Source organism: Camponotus floridanus, unplaced genomic scaffold (genome assembly GCF_003227725.1).
Source record: "Camponotus floridanus strain SB8 unplaced genomic scaffold, Cflo_v7.5 scaffold351, whole genome shotgun sequence".
NCBI lineage: Eukaryota > Metazoa > Arthropoda > Insecta > Hymenoptera > Formicidae > Camponotus > Camponotus floridanus.
Genome location: NW_020229494.1, coordinates 1 through 17,863, shown reverse-complemented (window position 1 = coordinate 17,863; position 17,863 = coordinate 1). Strand labels below are relative to the sequence as shown.

The 17,863-nt window shown below is 43.9% G+C and overlaps 2 protein-coding genes across 2 annotated transcripts; both read right to left on the bottom strand.

The window, feature by feature from the left end:
- Positions 1–820: 820 nt before the first annotated feature.
- LOC112638705 lies at positions 821–1,669 on the bottom strand. Its single transcript, XM_025410873.1, has 3 exons — positions 1,567–1,669; positions 978–1,522; positions 821–829 (listed from the first exon to the last, which is right to left on the bottom strand). Exons 1-3 carry the CDS (start codon positions 1,667–1,669, stop codon positions 821–823), a joined length of 657 nt encoding a protein of 218 aa, XP_025266658.1.
- A 13,067-nt stretch (positions 1,670–14,736) lies between these two features.
- On the bottom strand, positions 14,737–15,453 carry LOC112638704 (the record flags this gene model as incomplete). Its single annotated transcript, XM_025410872.1, has 2 exons — positions 15,014–15,453; positions 14,737–14,932 (listed from the first exon to the last, which is right to left on the bottom strand). Coding segments are annotated over exons 1-2 (636 nt in total), but the record flags the coding sequence as incomplete, so codon positions are not given.
- Between the last annotated feature and the right edge of the window lie 2,410 nt (positions 15,454–17,863).

Genomic DNA, 17,863 nt, shown 5'->3' with positions numbered 1-17,863 from the left:
TGGAGCCCACACCGTAACAGCATATTTAAGGTGTGGTCTAACCAAAGCGCAAAACAGTAACCTTAGTGTGGAGATATTGGGATCTGACATTCGTAGTCATGACATCTGGTGGCGAAAAATAAAAGTAGTAGAAGTCCACTGTTTGCATAGCATTTACTGCTATTTTATTAATTAATGAATTATTATTATGGATTGCGGGATATTTTCTCCGCGTTCTAAAAGCTTAAATACAGATAAAGTAGTAAAGCTAACCACATCACTCTTGCAGTTTTGTATATTTTTACCGCATTTAATTATATGCCCTGCTTGAAATATCCTTTCACCCTCAAGGAATTTTCTTTGGGCTGGATTTGTACCAGCCCAATGACAAATGCTTTGTATACTAATTAACATAATCAATAAAATATCACATTGTTTCATAACAACACTATATTAAGCATGGGCTTCTCGGCACCATGTTGATGACGTATGCATATAGGCTCCGCCCCCATGTCAGATCCCAATTATGAAAATATTTACATGAACGCATGAAGCCTAGTTTTCTGTATGCACGATTCACCAATGTCTGAATATGGAGTTCAAAAAACAGGTTCGAGCAAAAGATAACCCCCAGGTCACGAATGGAGTCAGCCGAGAGGGACTCCGTTTAAAAAATACACGTGCTTGTTTACATATCTTTTGCGGGTGAAGTGAATCACTTGGCATTTAGTTAAGTTAAAGCGCAAGCCATTTTCAGAATATCAATGATCAAGTAGATATCGGTAGAGATCAGACTGCAGAAGCCGCGCATCATCGGAGGTTGTAACACGGCCGAAAATTTTCAAGTCGTCTGCGTATAACAGAAAATTACAGTTCTCAAATACATTCTTAATATCATTAATAAATATATTAAATAAGAGCGGTCCCAAGTGCGAGCCTTGAGGCACCCCCGAAGAAGCAAGAATGGTCCGAGAAAAGCAATTATTAAACTTAGCAACCTGCAGTCTATCCGTCACAAAATCCGATAACCATTTCAACCATAATCCGCCGATCCCAAATGCCTGCAATTTGCGTAATAATACGGCGTGATCAACGTTGTCAAAAGCTTTCCGAAAGTTAGTGTATACCGCATCAATTTGTGAGCTCTCCTCAACGGCAGAAATTATAAAGTCATGGTAAATAAGTAGATTGGTTACAGTAGAGCGATCAGCCACAAAGCCGTGTTGCTCATCGATTAATGCATTTTTTGACAGCGCCGAGAGTTTTCCGGCAACAATGTTCTCGAAAATCTTTGGCATCGGGTTTTGTTTGCTTATCGATCTGTAGTTGGAGACTAAAGACCTATCACCATCTTTAAATACTGGAGTGACAATGGACAATTTCCACAAGCTCGGAAAAATACCGCACGACAAAGACTTCTCAAAAATCAACCAGAACATTCTCGACATTACAAGGTTACATGATGTAAGAAAAACTGGAGGAATGCCATCCACACCCGGGGCAAAACCGTCATGCAGAGAATTAATGCTATTAAAAATGTCACCTATAGTGACATCGATGTTTAATATATTTAAGTCATGATTGTACCTCGACTTTCCAATACTGCTCCCATTACCAAGTGATTACACGGATTCAAAAAAGTTCGCAAAACAATTGGCAATCGCGGTACCGTCTTCAATAACACGGCCATTATGACAAATAAAAGGTGTTGACGACTTAAACAAGGACATGGAACTAATAAAGTTCCAAAATACTTTCACATTGCTAGAAATTGCATGTTCTGATCTCCGAATATAAACCTTCCAGCACTTCGACGAGAGAGAATTGCATCTGGCTCTTAACTGAGAGAATGCAAGATAGTCCGAGTAGCGTTGCGTGTTTTTAAATTTATAATGAGCGAATTTCTTTTCTTTAGTAAGAATTATTAGATCTTTAGAAAACCAGGCGGGATAAGTCGATCTTCGCGGCAAGTATCTTGGAACAAAAGCAGTAATTGCGTAATCGAGGTGAGTAGGTATATAGGGGGAGTTCTAACCCAGGTCCTCTCAGGGGGGGTGAGGCGCGCGGGGGATTACGGAGGCGCGGGGGAATGACGTCACGCGGGACGGAGGGGATTTCGGCGGCGGCGCGTGTTAGATGTTTTATCGCAATATTGTATTACATGCCCGATTGATAAAATATTTATAAACAATATAAACAGCGGTACTCCTTAAGCAATATTGTATTATATATCCTAACGCGTTGGAACATGTTTTTGCAAAACAAAATGGCTCTCGCGGTACACCCCACCCCCACCCCACCCCCTCGCCTCCAATATAGGTACCCACCCCCACCCCCACTCCCTCACCCCCGATATAAGTAACTCTAGATTTTTTTCCGTTCAACGTATCCTTGTCTCTCTCTCATTGAATTACGCAGCATGCACATTTATAAACAATATAAACAAATGGTATCTCCCTGAATCGTCTTCCGCAATTTTTTCTCGGAAGGAATGCAATGCATATCAGCGCAGATGTTCGGCTGCTTTGTACCCTTGCTTCCACCGCTCGTATATCAGCGCCGATGTTCGGCTGCTTTGCGTTTTCGCGGTACATCCCTCACCCTTGATATAAGTAATTCTAGATTTTTTCCCGTTCGACGTATGCTTATCTCTCTCATTGAATTACGCAGCATGAGAATTTGTAAACAATATAAACAAATGACACCTCCCAGAATCGTCCTCCGTAATTTTTTCTCGGAAGGAATGCAACGCGTATGAGCGCCGATGTTCGGCTGCTTTGCACCCTTGCTTTCGTGGTACACCCCTTACCCCCGATATAAGTAATTCTAGATTTTTTTCCGTTCGACGTATCCTTATCTCTCTCTCATTGAATTATACATCATGCGAATTTATAAACAATATAAACAAATGGCACCTGCCAGAATCGTCCTCCGTAATTTTTTCTCGGAAGAATTTTTAACGTATCAGCGCCGATGTTCAACCGTTTTATAAACGCAAGCAAACGCAAAAAAAGTACACCACGATATAGTAAACTTAAAACTCTTTATTCATGTTTTTACATATTTTTTTGTCTTACGTATTATATGGATTAAAAGCTAAAGCCGCCAGCTCGCAATCGACGAGTTGATGCTTGTTGGAAGCGTCACTCGTGCGTATTACATTCGATACTTCTTTAGGATCCGTTACAGCGGACGCGATATTGGAGAATTGCGTAAATTTGACATCGACTGTTTGGATAATTTTATCTAATCGATCAAAAGTTACATCTATGCAATCATCCAAATCGAACATACGATGTAACGTCGATTCTACTATCATCATGCATATGTTCGAAGATTCGAGACTTATGAGTTTAGCGTCGTTAATCGTACGAACTCGCACTGTTAGCGGTCCAACGCTTATAAAATTATACATGTCGTGAGAGTCGTTCCGAAGGAGATTTAGAATATCGCGACGTTGCTCGCAGAGTCCCTTCCATGTTTCGAGAGATAATATCAGTCCCTTTCCCCGATGATCTCCTATGATAATCTCCACGTAACTCGGCGGACCCACGTTGATACAGATTTCGAGGAATTTGAATTCCGTAGCTGTCAATGCGTATCGTCTGCCTAGTATACGAACCGCACGACGCTCCGACGAAATGCTACGGGAAAAATTAAAATTAAGTAATACTAATAATACAATTTGTAAAAAATAGAAAAATAGAAAAATGTTAAACGAAACTTGCTCGTCGTATTTGTTCTCAAATGATGGAGTTTTATCACGACTCGGCACATAATTATTCATGTGTCTTCCGATACCGCCACTGCTGCTACCGCTGCTGCTTCTTTCAACGTAGTACATTTCTCTGGGAGGTTATGAAAAGTGAATCCACGAGCGGTTAACGCGACACTGATCGTACAGGAATTAATCGGTTATACCCGACGCTCATTTATTAAAAATATAATGTAGTGGTGGGGGATCAATGTTTCTAACGCATTGGAATTTAGGAGAAGGGGGAGGCGGTGCTCGAACAAAAGAATTCTTAGAAACGCATGCAAAAGATTAGGGTGGGGTAAATAAGAGATAACGCATATGAATGTTTACATATTTTATTTTTATCGCAATTCTTTCTGGCGTCGCGACCACCAGTTAAATATTTTGAATACATTTTGTAAGGCGCAATTCTTAACATGTTTTCCACATCGCATACTATTCGTATCGTCTAATTTATTTAGAGCATCGATATCTTCGTAATCCGCATCCAAGGTTTCAATAATACAGCCGTTCCCCGCATCGTCTAGTATATCGGCCAACCATTTTCGCTTTTCAAGTCCTTTGACGTACACGACGGACGATTCTTCTTCTTCTTCTTCGTGTATCGTACCAACGACAGCTGTTGTAATCGCACGCTGAGCCAAGCCATACGGAACGTTTCCGTCTTCCCATTGTAATCCGTGATGATTTCTAATCAGCCATGAGACTTGACATCGCTCAGATTTTGTAAGCGTGTGCCACGGTACGGGACTTGCGAAAAAGTAATGTGATAGAACGTATCCCTTTCTCAAGATTGCCGCTTCCTTCACGACAAAATTTTTCCCAACGATAAATCCTTGCAGATCCACAAACGTTGGTACGGGCATGACGAGATCTCTCTCTCTCTTCAATACGCCTGTCGAGAGGAACGGCAAAACTCTAAAACCATCTCGCAAGACTTTGATTTATATCATGCTCCTCTTCCCCCTCTCTCTTGCGTCGATGTTATCGCAAACACTTAGGTGATTTTGCGTACAATGTTGGTCAACGGATTGTACTGGATCACGCGATCGTGTATGATGAGACAGTACGCAGTGGTATTCGGCGGCACGTTCTCCTTACACTCGAATTCCAATCTCACATCCACGGTCGCGCTCTTGACCGATTCGTTTTGTCGAGAACAATCGATAATCACGAACGGACCGTAAAGTTGAAACATCCCGACGGAGAGACTCGGCTCGAGATACTCGTATCCGTAATAATTCTTGCAGAAGCGCATATACGTGTCGTACAGAATGGAATATCTGTTTTTATCGAAATCCAGATTCATATCATCGTACGGATAATATTCCGAATTCAGATAAAGTTTAACGTTGACCAATTTACAGTGGTCGAATTCCCTCGCATCCTTAGACATGACATTCTTTCGACCTGCCTGCAAAGCGAAAACGACATATCGTGGTTTCTCCAGCTGAGTCGCGGTCTTAATGGCCCACGAATGCTTGGTTGTAAGCTGCAATAGCGGATACTCGTACAGATCCCACGAGCGAAAAGCCATGCTAAGATATCGTCCGCTTTCCAGAGCACGGAGCATCGACAACTTTTTGATTTCGCTCAACAGCACGTGAGGCATTCGCCATTGTATCTTGAATATGTCGTGCTCAGGCTCCTGCGCCGAATTTCCATGCAGACAATTGTCGTCATTGCGCGATCGTATCAAGATCAATTCGTGACGAGCGTTAATCACCACGCGTCTGTAATCCTCTCAAAATCCCAGCAACATGTAAAGCGGTACGCAAAAATTGAAATATCCATTCGCGTTGGTCGACGGCTCCCAGCCGGCGTTTTTCATAAGCACGCTTCTATCGGATGATACCGTTACATAGTTTTTGAGCGTAATAGTTATTCCTACGTTTCTATTGCGATCAATCTCAACGCCATCGAGTTCGTATCGAATCTCGTCGAACATGAATGCGACGCAATTATTTCCCAGTACCAATTCACTTTCTCCTTCAGCTGCTGGTTTGTGTTTCGTTAGTCGTCCCTCGATGTATAGGAAACTCTCGTGCGGCAGCGTATACAGATCCTGTTGTTGTATGGGTATTCTTATCTCGCCATTGTGTCCGAACGTTGTATTGGCGAACGGGTTGTACGTGTGAGTCTCGACCTTGACGATACGATCGTCAAAGATAGGTTCGTCACCGATGTTGAGAATGTCGGTCATCGTTCAGCTGTTTCGCACCGCGAATCCCAAAGATTGCAAAAACGCAACGTTCGATGCGCTGAGTTTCTTTTTCTCGGATGATTGGATATTAGCGAACGTCGACGTTGATGTTGTTGGTATCGCTGATTTCGTAAAGATTGCGTTATCTCTCGCGTCTTTCGATCCGTTCAACACGAGCATCTCATACGTCGCATACGTACGTACGTTATCGCCGCAGCCGTCGTACGTGCAATCTTACGGTGATCTTTTCTCCTCGAAAATCGAGCAATCGTCCGTTCCGGTCGACAACGCGTAACGTTAAATCTGTAATGCTCCGCGCGATGATCAGAAGGTAAATGATCTGCCGGCGTTTCCGATATCTTATATCCCGGCGGTACCCTCGGTGAAAATTCGTGTATCGTATGAACGAGTTTGCCGTTGTTGTACGCGCCCGCGGTCACGTTACATTCTACGCGGATAATATTAACGTTGATAATGTTAATCGGCATGTTCGATTCGTACCATTTTCCCGGCTCGAGAATACGATTCGAGAATCCTAGCAGCCATCCAATGTTGTCGGGTTTGCTAAAGTTTAATCTGTATGCGCATTTGATCTCGCTTCTCATTGTATTGTAATTAGCGCGGAGCACTATCGGATATTCGCCATCTTCGTAGTCATCGCCGTCAATGTGTTTCTTATCGCGATGTTTCCGTGAAATTGCACGTTTCAAAAATTCATGTATATCTCGCAACTCGTACGATCCCTCGGAAATCGTAATTTCCGCGTCATCTTTGCCAAAGTAAAATTTATTATTCGAGGAATTCACGTTCGGTATCGTGTGATAAGTCTCAAAATCCGTTAGACCGAGTTCGTATTCATCGTCGCTCAAGTCTACAGTGGGAAAGAAATTTGCCGCGAGAACGCTACTCTTCCCAGTCAACGTGAATGTCATAGACATGTCGACGAAACTGTTGAACGAATACTGAGTTAAATAGCGCGATATTCGTCTTTAAATTCGCACGCATCGACCGTTCGAAGAAATTGCAAGCACAATTGTCCGCAGATGCTCTGATCGTAAGTTTGAACAGGCGTGTGATTGTACTGTATCTTCGTTACGTTTCGTCCGAAATATCGCACAAGTTCCTTGGGAGGTCGAAGATTGCCGAAGCTGTCGAAATATACGACGCGATCACCCCTCTTTGCGTACGCTACCCAATGAGTACCCGGTCCTTCGACGCTATCTAAATTTACGATGCCGTTCTCGTTTTGATAAATACCACCGATCGGTAAAGAGTCGCGCATGAAAACGCCTCTAAAATACGGAATGCGCATACGTTTCGCCAGTTGTAGCAATTGTACGTTGGTAGTTGCGCCCTGCGGCATTTTTAACGTCTCTTTGACGTTTTTTTTTTCTTCTTCTCGTTGAGACTCCTCGTCCGTGTTTGTAAGGAGCGAGGTATAATCCGCGACCTTCCATGGCGCGATTGTGACGTAGCATCTCTTGCATCTGACGTTGCGCGGCTTTTCCGTCGTTCACCACCTTCGCTACACCCGCCGCACCGCCAATCAGGGATCCGAGCGCGCCCAGCATTGGTAGAATCGGCAATACACCGCCGCATTTCGCTACCGGAAGTATCCGTTTCTTCGCAGTTTTCTTCTTCGTCTTCGTCCTCTTCAGGCCCATACCGAGCTTCGTTTTGGCTTTCATCGCCGCCCAGACAGCTGTGGCGGCGGCTCTCTCAGCGAGAGTCGAATCTCTCGCACCGATACGATTTCGCGCTTTCTCGGCGAGTATCTTATCCGCCGCGTGTCTCTCGGTGAGATCGTTGCTCCGAGAGTACGCTGTATCGTGCTCGCGACACGCCGCGTCCAATAAATTTATACCTCGATCGCCTCTGGTTAATCGCTTCCGCAACCGCGTGCCTGGGCCGCAAAACTGATAGCCGGGAATATGGAATTCGATCGGAAGCGCGTTTATCGCACGATTTAAGAGACCGCTGCCTCTTACGATTCTCGTTGACATACGTAGCAATCTTTTATCAACGGAGGCGGACCGTCAATGTGCGTTCGCTGCCACGGCTGGTTGTAATGTCGCATGCACGAACGATATTGTCGAACCTCCGGATCAGCCTTTATATATTCAGGAAGCTTGTCCCACAATCGTTCCACGTAATCACCGAAATTTTCCAGTAAAAGAATCTTCGGAATATACTGCAGCTGTTTGGCGGTAAGTCCGAGAATGTCTCTCTCGTCCGACAGAAGGAGAAACATTTTTGATACTGAGCGGTTTCGAGTCGCGACACCTCTATAAATAGGCCTCCTCCTCGCGATCATTCGCAAAATTGGTTCGAAACAGAAAACATGCGGTTCGTACGACAGCCTTTGACGATACGCGTGACGAATTGCGACGACAGATTACGCTCGATGGGGGACAACGCGGAGATGCGCAGACACGGTACGATGTTACCGACTACTATACGCGCGATCGTTTACGGTCCCTCGAATTGTGGTAAAACCAACCTTTTGATAAGTCTACTGGAAAGTCCACACGGTGTACGTTTCGAGAACGTGTACGTGTACTCAAAGTCGCTGCAACAGCCGAAATATTGATATCTGGAGAATTTATTGACGCCGATCGACGAAATCGGCTATTTTACGTTCTCGAATAACAGTGACGTCATTCCACCGAGCGAGGCACGTCCAAACTCGATTTTTGTCTTCGATGACGTGTCGTGCGACAAGCAAGATACGATAAGAGAGTACTTCTCAATGGGTCGTCACTCGAACGTCGACTGCTTCTATCTTTGTCAGACGTACGCGAGAATACCGAAACATCTTATACGCGACAACGCGAACCTGCTGATCTTGTTTAAACAGGACGGTACAAATTTGAAACACATGTACAACGATCACGTGAATACCGATATGTCGTACGAGGATTTCAGTGAATTATGTCGTACTTGTTAGCAGCAAAAGTATGGATTCCTAGTGATTGATAAGGACAGCGCGCTTACGAACGGGCGATACAGAAAAGGATTTAACGTGTTCGCGATACCGCGAAACGATTAGTCGCTGTCGACATTCCGTCGAGAAGAGTGAAACGCTCGACGTTCCGTCAACATGGCTGGAAACGATAATATTCGCGAGCGTGAAAAGATTGCGCGGGAGATTGAGAAAACGAGCGACTCGATCCGCAAGAAACATCGCGCTTTGAAGACCGGTAAGATCGACGAAGATATCGCGGTCACGACTCATTTTAGACCTATTATCGAGCCGCTGCAAAAGATCGTCGACAATTCTAGCGCAATCGCGGTGAAAAAAGAGCCGGAGAGTAACGCTGACGCTATAATTAAAACGTTACCCATCAAGCGATATAAGGAAGAGGAAGAAGAGGAGGAGGAGGAGGAGGAGGAGGAGGATGCGACACCGAAAAAGAGGAAACGACCGGTGAAGGCGAAACGTTTATCGATGTCGCGTATATCCGATCTATCGGAGACTTTATCGGATGAACCGCCGATAACCTCTACACCGTTCGCGCCGAAAATCGCGCAACTCGCGATACCCGAATCACTCGCGATCGAAGATGTTTTCGAAACTACGGGCAATCCGCCCGAAACATCCGTTCGAAACATGTTACAAACGTCGGAAGGTCAAGAAGTGTTACGAGAGAACTTGGGACCACTGGGGCAAAAATACATGGGCGCTCTTCTTAGCGGTGACGAAAGAAAAAAAAACGCGATCGATCACGTGTACGGCATCTATTTCGACGAGAATGGAATGTGTCTCGGTAACAAACGATTCGGCATTGACAAAGATGACTCTATAATCATAGACAATGTAAGATACATCAGTACACCGGGATTATACGAGTTGATCTTCATGAGAATTCCCAATGACGCCATATACACTGAGGACGATGCGCAAAAATATAAGAGCATATTAATGGCGACGAGTGCGCATAAACGTCGATATAATGCGCAAGGTCAATTAAAGAGCAACAAGGGATACAAGTATAAACAAATAATCGCGCCGTTGATGTCGTTCGAATCGAAAAAGAAAAAAACGGGAACGGGAGTATTCACGCCTCGCGCGATGACGCTGACCGACAATAAGATCGATTACGTGCACTGGGACGATCCCAACGAGCTAGTGGATCGCCTGCGATTGCTCGATGCTTCGCGTCGAGCTGGCCACAACGCTCACGACAACGAGATCTTGTCGATCATAGAGGAACTTCGCGAAGCCGGCATTATTATAAATTAAACGGCGCCTCGACGAAACTAATCAGTCGATCGACGTCACTCGCATCGAAAAACAATGCCTATCAACAAATTTGGATTATTCGAACGGAGAAACGAAGAAATCAGCACGAGCGATCATTGGGGTAAATTGGTGACGAGTCTACGCGTCAAAACGCTCTGTGTCGCGTCGCAACGGACTATGACGCGAGGTCGCGCAAGATTCGCCGTGTAGCGCAACCTGAGGCTGATACCGATGCTGTCAACAAATGTACGTGGAAGAATGCGTTAAAACGTTGAAAAATCAACGGAAAGAATCAGACGAGAAGCTGACTGCGTTCGAGAAGGACCTGCGAGCTTTGCAGGCTGCGATAAACGAGCTTCGTCATACGATTAACGCTAATTCAGAAACGGCTATCAATCTGTAATGTGCTGTAGTGAACGGCTAAGGAGCGGCTATTGTACAATTATTAAACATCTAGAAAGGTTTACCGAACGGCTACGAACGATTATCCGACGATTATCGAGCTATAATGAGTGGCAGTGATCGAAGAGGAAACGGTCTCGAACGAGGCTACGAACGATTCAAGAACAGCTGCGAACGAGGCTACGAGCATCTCAAGGACGGCTGCGAACAAGGCTATGAACACGTCAGGAACGGCTACATACGAGGCGGCATACAAGTCCACAACGGCTACGAACGAGTCAAAAACGATTGTCAACGAGGCTACGAACGGGTCAGAAACGACTGCGAACGAGGCTACGAACTGCTTAAAAACGACTATCAACAGGGTCAATCGCGCCAACAAAGGGATCAAGAACGGCAGTGAACGGCAATTGAACGGCAGTGAACGGCAATTGAACGGCAGTGAACGGCTAAGGAACGGCTATAAACGGCAATCGAACGGGTCAGCAACGGCAATCAAACGACTATTGAACGGGTCAGCAACGGCAATCGAACGGCAGTGAACGGCAATTGAACGGCTACGAACGGCAATTGAACGGCTACGAACGGCTATTGAACGGCTAATTCGATCGACGAATCGAAACAACGATGGGCCGACGATCGGGAATAACCGGGGAAGCGAAGAAACAACATAGTTTAGAGAAACTGCAGTTGGTGAACGAACTGCACGCACCGGCGAGAAAAAATTTCCCCCGAAGACACGTAATAGTGCGGGGATACGATGATCTGTGGCAAGCCGACATTGTCGAGATGCGTCCGTACTCTCGTTTCAACAGAGGTTACAACTACATACTCACAGTCATCGATGCGTTGAGCAAGCACGCGTGGGCCGTACCGCTCAAGAGTAAAGGCGGAAGCGAGACAGCTGACGCTATCGCCGAGATAATTCGAGATAGCGAGAGGTGTCCGAAAAACATACAGACCGACATGGGGAAGGAATTTTATAACGCCGACGTGCAACGGCTCATGCGAAAACAGGCATAAATCATTATTCTACGTATTCGGTATTGAAGGCATCGATCGTCGAGCGATTCAATCGCACGCTAAAAGACGACATGTGGAAGATGTTTACGTTGAACGGATCTTACAAGTGGGTCAAGGCGTTGCCGGGACTCGTATCGGATTACAACGCGGCAAGCATCGAACGATCGGTATGCGACCCGTCGACGTTACCCCCGCGATCGCCGAGAGACTCTTGGCTACTGTATACAACCGTGTAAATATCGCGGGTCCGGCGAAATTCAAAGTAGGTGACTCGGTACGCGTTAGCAAGTACAAGACAGTTTTCGAGAAGGGTTACACGCCAAATTGGACAACCGAGGTGTTTAAAATTGTAAAAGTGCAGCATACTAATCCCGTGAGTTATCTACTCGAGGATTATCGCAAAAAACCTATCGCTGGAGCGTTCTACGAGCACGAGTTGCATCGCGCGAATTATCCCGACGTGTATCTCGTGGAGAAAATACTGCGCAGGAGAGGTGACGAGGTTTACGTGAAATGGCTTGGATTTGACAATTCGCACAACTCTTGGATACATAAGGACAATATGATTTAATTTATATACAGTGTTTATTAATATTTCTTTCAATAATACTATATATGTATTTATATTCTTAATATAAGTATGTAAGATATGCGCTACATAAAATATATGAAATATAAATGTGCAAGATGTGTATTATATAAAACTATATGAAGTACAAAAAATATATGCAGTAATAAATAAAATATATACATGTATTTACAAAGGTATCCTATAATGTCCCCATGGTAACGTGTCAGTCGAATCAGGTACGATATATCGCTTGTCATCGTACGGACTCAGAGCAATTTTTGTCTCGCGGACGGTATACACTTGGTGCAGTTTAGATCTTATACACGACTGCTGTCGCGTCATTTCGATCTCTTCGTTTAAACACCGCGTGTAATCTTCGAAGGTTATCGTTCTCGCAACAACGTTGCTCTTGACGCCTTTAACTTTCTTCGTGTCTTTCTTTCCGTCCACTCGTAACGCGTACATCTTTGCTCTGAGCCCGACGAATTCGGTCATTATCGCACCGTTGTTTTCATCCTTCATCAAACCCGGCACTTTTTTATTTACAAGCGGTATATCGTACGCATTGTCCACCGCATAATCGCTCGTGTCGAATCTAACAATGTCGCGCTTCATGTTGTCGTACACATCCGCGCACTCGATGTGATATATGAGACTATCTGTGTCGGTATACATAATCTTACATTTATCGCGATACTTAGGAGACATGTACTCGTGATGAAATTCGTACAGACACGTCTTGGATATGTCGAGTATGCACATACCCACGTAAATCGGTTTGTAAAATTTCACCTCGAGTTTACGCAATTCTACCGCAATCAGATTTTCCGAAAAGACGCTTCTGCTATGGAAATTCGGTTTCGCGATCATCGCTTCCGCGCCGAACCGACCGTCCCATTTTGTTAATAATTTTACATCGACCCGATTACGCACATTTTCCATCGTTTTGCCAAATACCGCGTTGTTCATTAATTTATATAAATTTTTCTCGAAATCGTTTTTCGCGAGTGTTCTGAAATGTGTATTTAATTCTATGTAATTTCGAAGCCAGGAGATTGAGAAAACTGTAAAATTCTATGTATTTTTGTTATACGAAGGCCGTGACGCGTACACTGTTGTAGGTTACGGTAGTGTATCACGTAACGCTTCTTATCGTATAACGTTGCGAGGAGCTTGTCTTGCCGCTTGCCGGGCGGCTTGTCGCGTGTCGGACAAAACGGTAGGTCGGTGTGCGTATCGTGAAGATGTTGCGGGTACTCGAGATCGACTTCGAGGATATACCCCGTGGGCGAATCTAACGCTATAGATGATACGTCAAAATTCGACGCGTCGTCGACCCATCGAAAATCGGCGTAAGGCAACGGTTGACACATTGCCCATCCGTATAAATTATTAACGTCAAAATACATCAAGTACGACGATGGTTTCGATGGATCGTACGATTGTCGCATGTACTTGTTATTAGCGCGCGCGTATCTGTTGGAACATTGGCTCAGACCACCGCGTATACCGCGTTCTATAAACATGACCATGTCGATATCTGTAAGCAACTCGAACGTGATCTTTGTATGCTTTAACATGGCGTCCCACGTGTATCCGGGCAGAGTATAGTAATACGCGGGGTCGAGTCCGTAACTTTTTATGCAGCTATCGCGAAAATTTTCGAAAATATCGGCTAATAACAAGACGTCGATTTTGAGATACATGTCGCTGTATTCGCCCAGCGTTCGAATGGAGAATCGCGTCCAGATGTTCTCAGCGTGCGCGTAATCGCTCTCGGATATAGTTTCACCGGTCAAGGAACTATAAAACGATTCGCGCGGTGGTAAACGCGTATCTCGCAACCTATCTACCGAGTCGATGTATTCGTACGGAAAGACGCCTTTTCGCGTTAATAAACTGAAATTTTCCGCGGATAAATTTTGAAATTCCGATTTTAAAATTTTGAGCTTGTCTTTGTCTAGATAAGATGCCAATTTGTCGAGACTCGATGTAAGAAATTTGTACGAATCGATGAAGCGTAATTTTACATTATTTTTCCAATCGCCTTCCTTAAGGTTGACATTTTTTGTAAAAGAAATATATTTCTCTTTCGTTATCGGAAGTAACTCGATGCTCCCTTCGAATGCTGTGGCTATTTCCTCGATAATAAAATGTGAATCATAACCGGATAAATTGTGGAAAACTATCGGAATACAAAAAGATTCTTTGTAATTTAAATTACAATTTGAATGCGCGGGGCCTCTGTACCGCCCGGTCAAATGACAATGATCGCGAACGCGTGTATCGTCTTCCGCGAACGGTTTTTCGCATATATGGCATTGAGTGGCGTTGTGAAATTTTTCACACTCTTCGGACGTTAAATTAACCATGGGGACATTGGTCGTTAAAATATTCTTAACGCGAATCGCTAAATTTTTAAGATCTTCGACGAACCACGCTATACAATCGACGCTACGACGCGAATGATACGCCGATAAAGATTCATCGTACGAACAATGCATATAATACGCTATACTAAATACCCGATGATGCTGGTACAATTTTTGTTGTTGTTGTTCTTCCTCCGTTTTGGTCAGAACGCATTCCAGGTCGGCGTACACGACGAATGGAAGCCGCTCTTTCCTGTTGTAATTGTTGAACTCGAGCCACTTGTCCTTGTCGCTTGGCAACCGGATAGCGCAGTCGTTCATCTCCCCGCAGTCGACCGTATGCGACTGCAACTTGTAATCTGAACTAAAATAATGCATGCATCTGTAAAAGAAAAATTTTTTAATTAAAATTAGAACAATTTGTTATATAAATTATAATTATTTTATATTAATATATACATACCGATCGCAGATATATCTTTGACCGTTGTGTTTGCTCAGTTGCGAGCTCACGAGCCGAGATAAATTTTTTATCCACGCGAAATGTCCTACGTTGTTGCCGTCTTCCACGTATAGCAGATTCACGTGCTTATCTCGCTTCTGCTCTGTCAGTCGTAGTGGAACAATGTTCTCGCTTTCGATGCCGTACACGTTGATCGAGATACTGTTTGCGAGTTCAAATTTTTTAATTTGATTTAAAGTTACTGGAAACTCAATGTCCCGGAGATTCAGCACTGTCGCGTAAGGTGGATACGATGATTCTCGTTCCACCTTTCTTTCTGCGGGATATAGAGCGGCGACCACTGCCCACGCGAAACACGCATTGTCTTTAGACTGTACGTTAACCACCGCTCTTTTCATCATAATCTCCCGCGACAATTTAATGTGGCATCCCGCGCGCATTGGATTATATTTATTTACATTAACAGTCAAATTCTGTATTCGCGACAATGCCCAGCCGCTATCGCGTTCCTGAAACTCTTCCAGAGACGCTAAAGTGGGCTCGATAACGCGGCGCTCGAACCACTCGCGTAAATCCGATGTGCGAAAGAGTTCACAGTTTCTCGTATTCACACTTTTATTCGCACGCTTATCACCCGACACAAATTCACCATTAAACACAGTGTTCACTTTTACACTGTTGTGTCTTTTTAGAACGTCTTGCACTTGCTCGAGCACGATGTCTTCGGCATCCTCGAGAAATTGACGAGGTTCGATATAGTTTGCATTAATCACGGCACCGGTCAGAATACGGCTGTCGAACGCTGTATCGATCTCTCGCCAAACGAGTCTTTCAGCGTTATTATCACCGCTGTAATCACCACCGCTGGGAATAAACCGTCTCTGCAATCGAGTCTTTGCACCTTCTAATCGCGCGATTTTAGCCACCAGAGATTGCCTGTTTCCGATCGAGAGCCGCGGACGCTTGACACGACTGCGTTCTTCGAGCTCTTGGATCAATTCCTCGTAACGCTGCAGCCACGCGAAATATTCGCCCAAGGTTGCAATTTGGCGAGATCCCTCCATCAGATCGCGTTCGGTCTGCTCGATGTTTTCCATTTTCCTATCTTTTTCACACTCACACTTTTAAAACACTATGTCACAGTTTTCTACGGATGACTTTTGCACACGATAAACAATACCGTTCTCTATCTTGAACGTGAAATTGCGCAAAAATCTTTCTAACGGAACACCGCTATACTTTTTTACAACCGACTTGTCGATGGGCGTTCAAATCACATACTATGATGATTTGATGCACTTCAATCCTTCTTATATATGAAGGAGGAAACGAAGGTACAAAGCAGCCGAACATCGGCGCTCATACGCGTCGCAATATCGTCTCTTCCGAGAAAAAATTACGGAGGACGATTCTGGGAGGTGCCATTTGTTTATATTGTTTATAAATTCGCATGATGTATAATTCAATGAGAGAGAGATAAGGATACGTCGAACGGAAAAAAATCTAGAATTACTTATATCGGGGGTAAGGGGTGTACACGAAAGCAAGGGTGCAAAGCAGCGAACATCGGCGCTCATACGCGTTGCATTCCTTCCGAGAAAAAATTACGGAGGACGATTCTGGGAGGTGTCATTTGTTTATATTGTTTACAAATTCTCATGCTGCGTAATTCAATGAGAGAGATAAGCATACGTGAACGGAAAAAAATCTAGAGTTACTTATATCGGGGGTGAGGGGTGGGGGTGGGGGTGGGTATATTGGTGGCGAGGGGGTGGGGTGGGGGTGGGGTGTACCGCGAGAGCCATTTTGTTTTGCAAAAAAATGTTCCAACGCGTTAGGATATATAATACAATATTGCTTAAGGAGTACCGCTGTTTATATTGTTTATAAATATTTTATCAATCGGGCATGTAATACAATATTGCGATAAAACATCTAACACGCGCCGCCGCCGAAATCCCCTCCGTCCCGCGTGACGTCATTCCCCCGCGCCTCCGTAATCCCCCGCGCGCCTCACCCCCCCTGAGAGGACCTGGGTTAGAACTCCCCCTATATACCTACTGAGATGACTATAAAATCTATCGCGCTATTAACATCCAGATGAGTCTTACAAGGAAAGGGTCGGAAGTGTCCCCCTCCGATTTTAATGAGCTTTGAATATGTTGTAGTCTAGATCAAAATAGGAGACACGTATTTTTTTATAAGTGCTGAGTCGGCCGTTAAGGGGGTGAAACACCTTCTTGAAAAAAATCGATTTTTTCATTTCTCAGCGGATACCGTCGAAGCGATAAGAGATATAAACAAAAGTTTCAAATAAAAGTTTTATGGTCTTTAATGTACTTCAAAATCATGTAATCAGATTTGTCGAAAATGTCATATTTTTCGAAATCCCCCCCCCTCCCTTTTAATGTTTGAAAATTTTTAAATTTGTCTCATAACAAAACTTATAGCTCATTTAACGACAAATTCAATCATATATAATAAAGTTGTATTCCGAAGTCACATTTTTCAGAAATAAATTAAAAATATCCCTATACACTACTATACGCCCGCTTTATCCGCCTTATGACGCTCGTTATTCACAGCGACAGTCATTTTTCTTCGCAAACTTACAGAGGCAACCATAAATTAGCAATAAATAATTTATGAGAATATATTTTTATAAATTATAGAAATTATATTTATAAATATAATTATAAATTATATAATAATTATAATTATAATATATGTCTATATTATGTGACAATAAATATACATATAATTTATATGGAAAAGTAATGTTTTTAATGCATGAAAAATAAAACTAGTCGGACAAGGAAAATTATTGATCAGATGCCGATGTTAATAGAT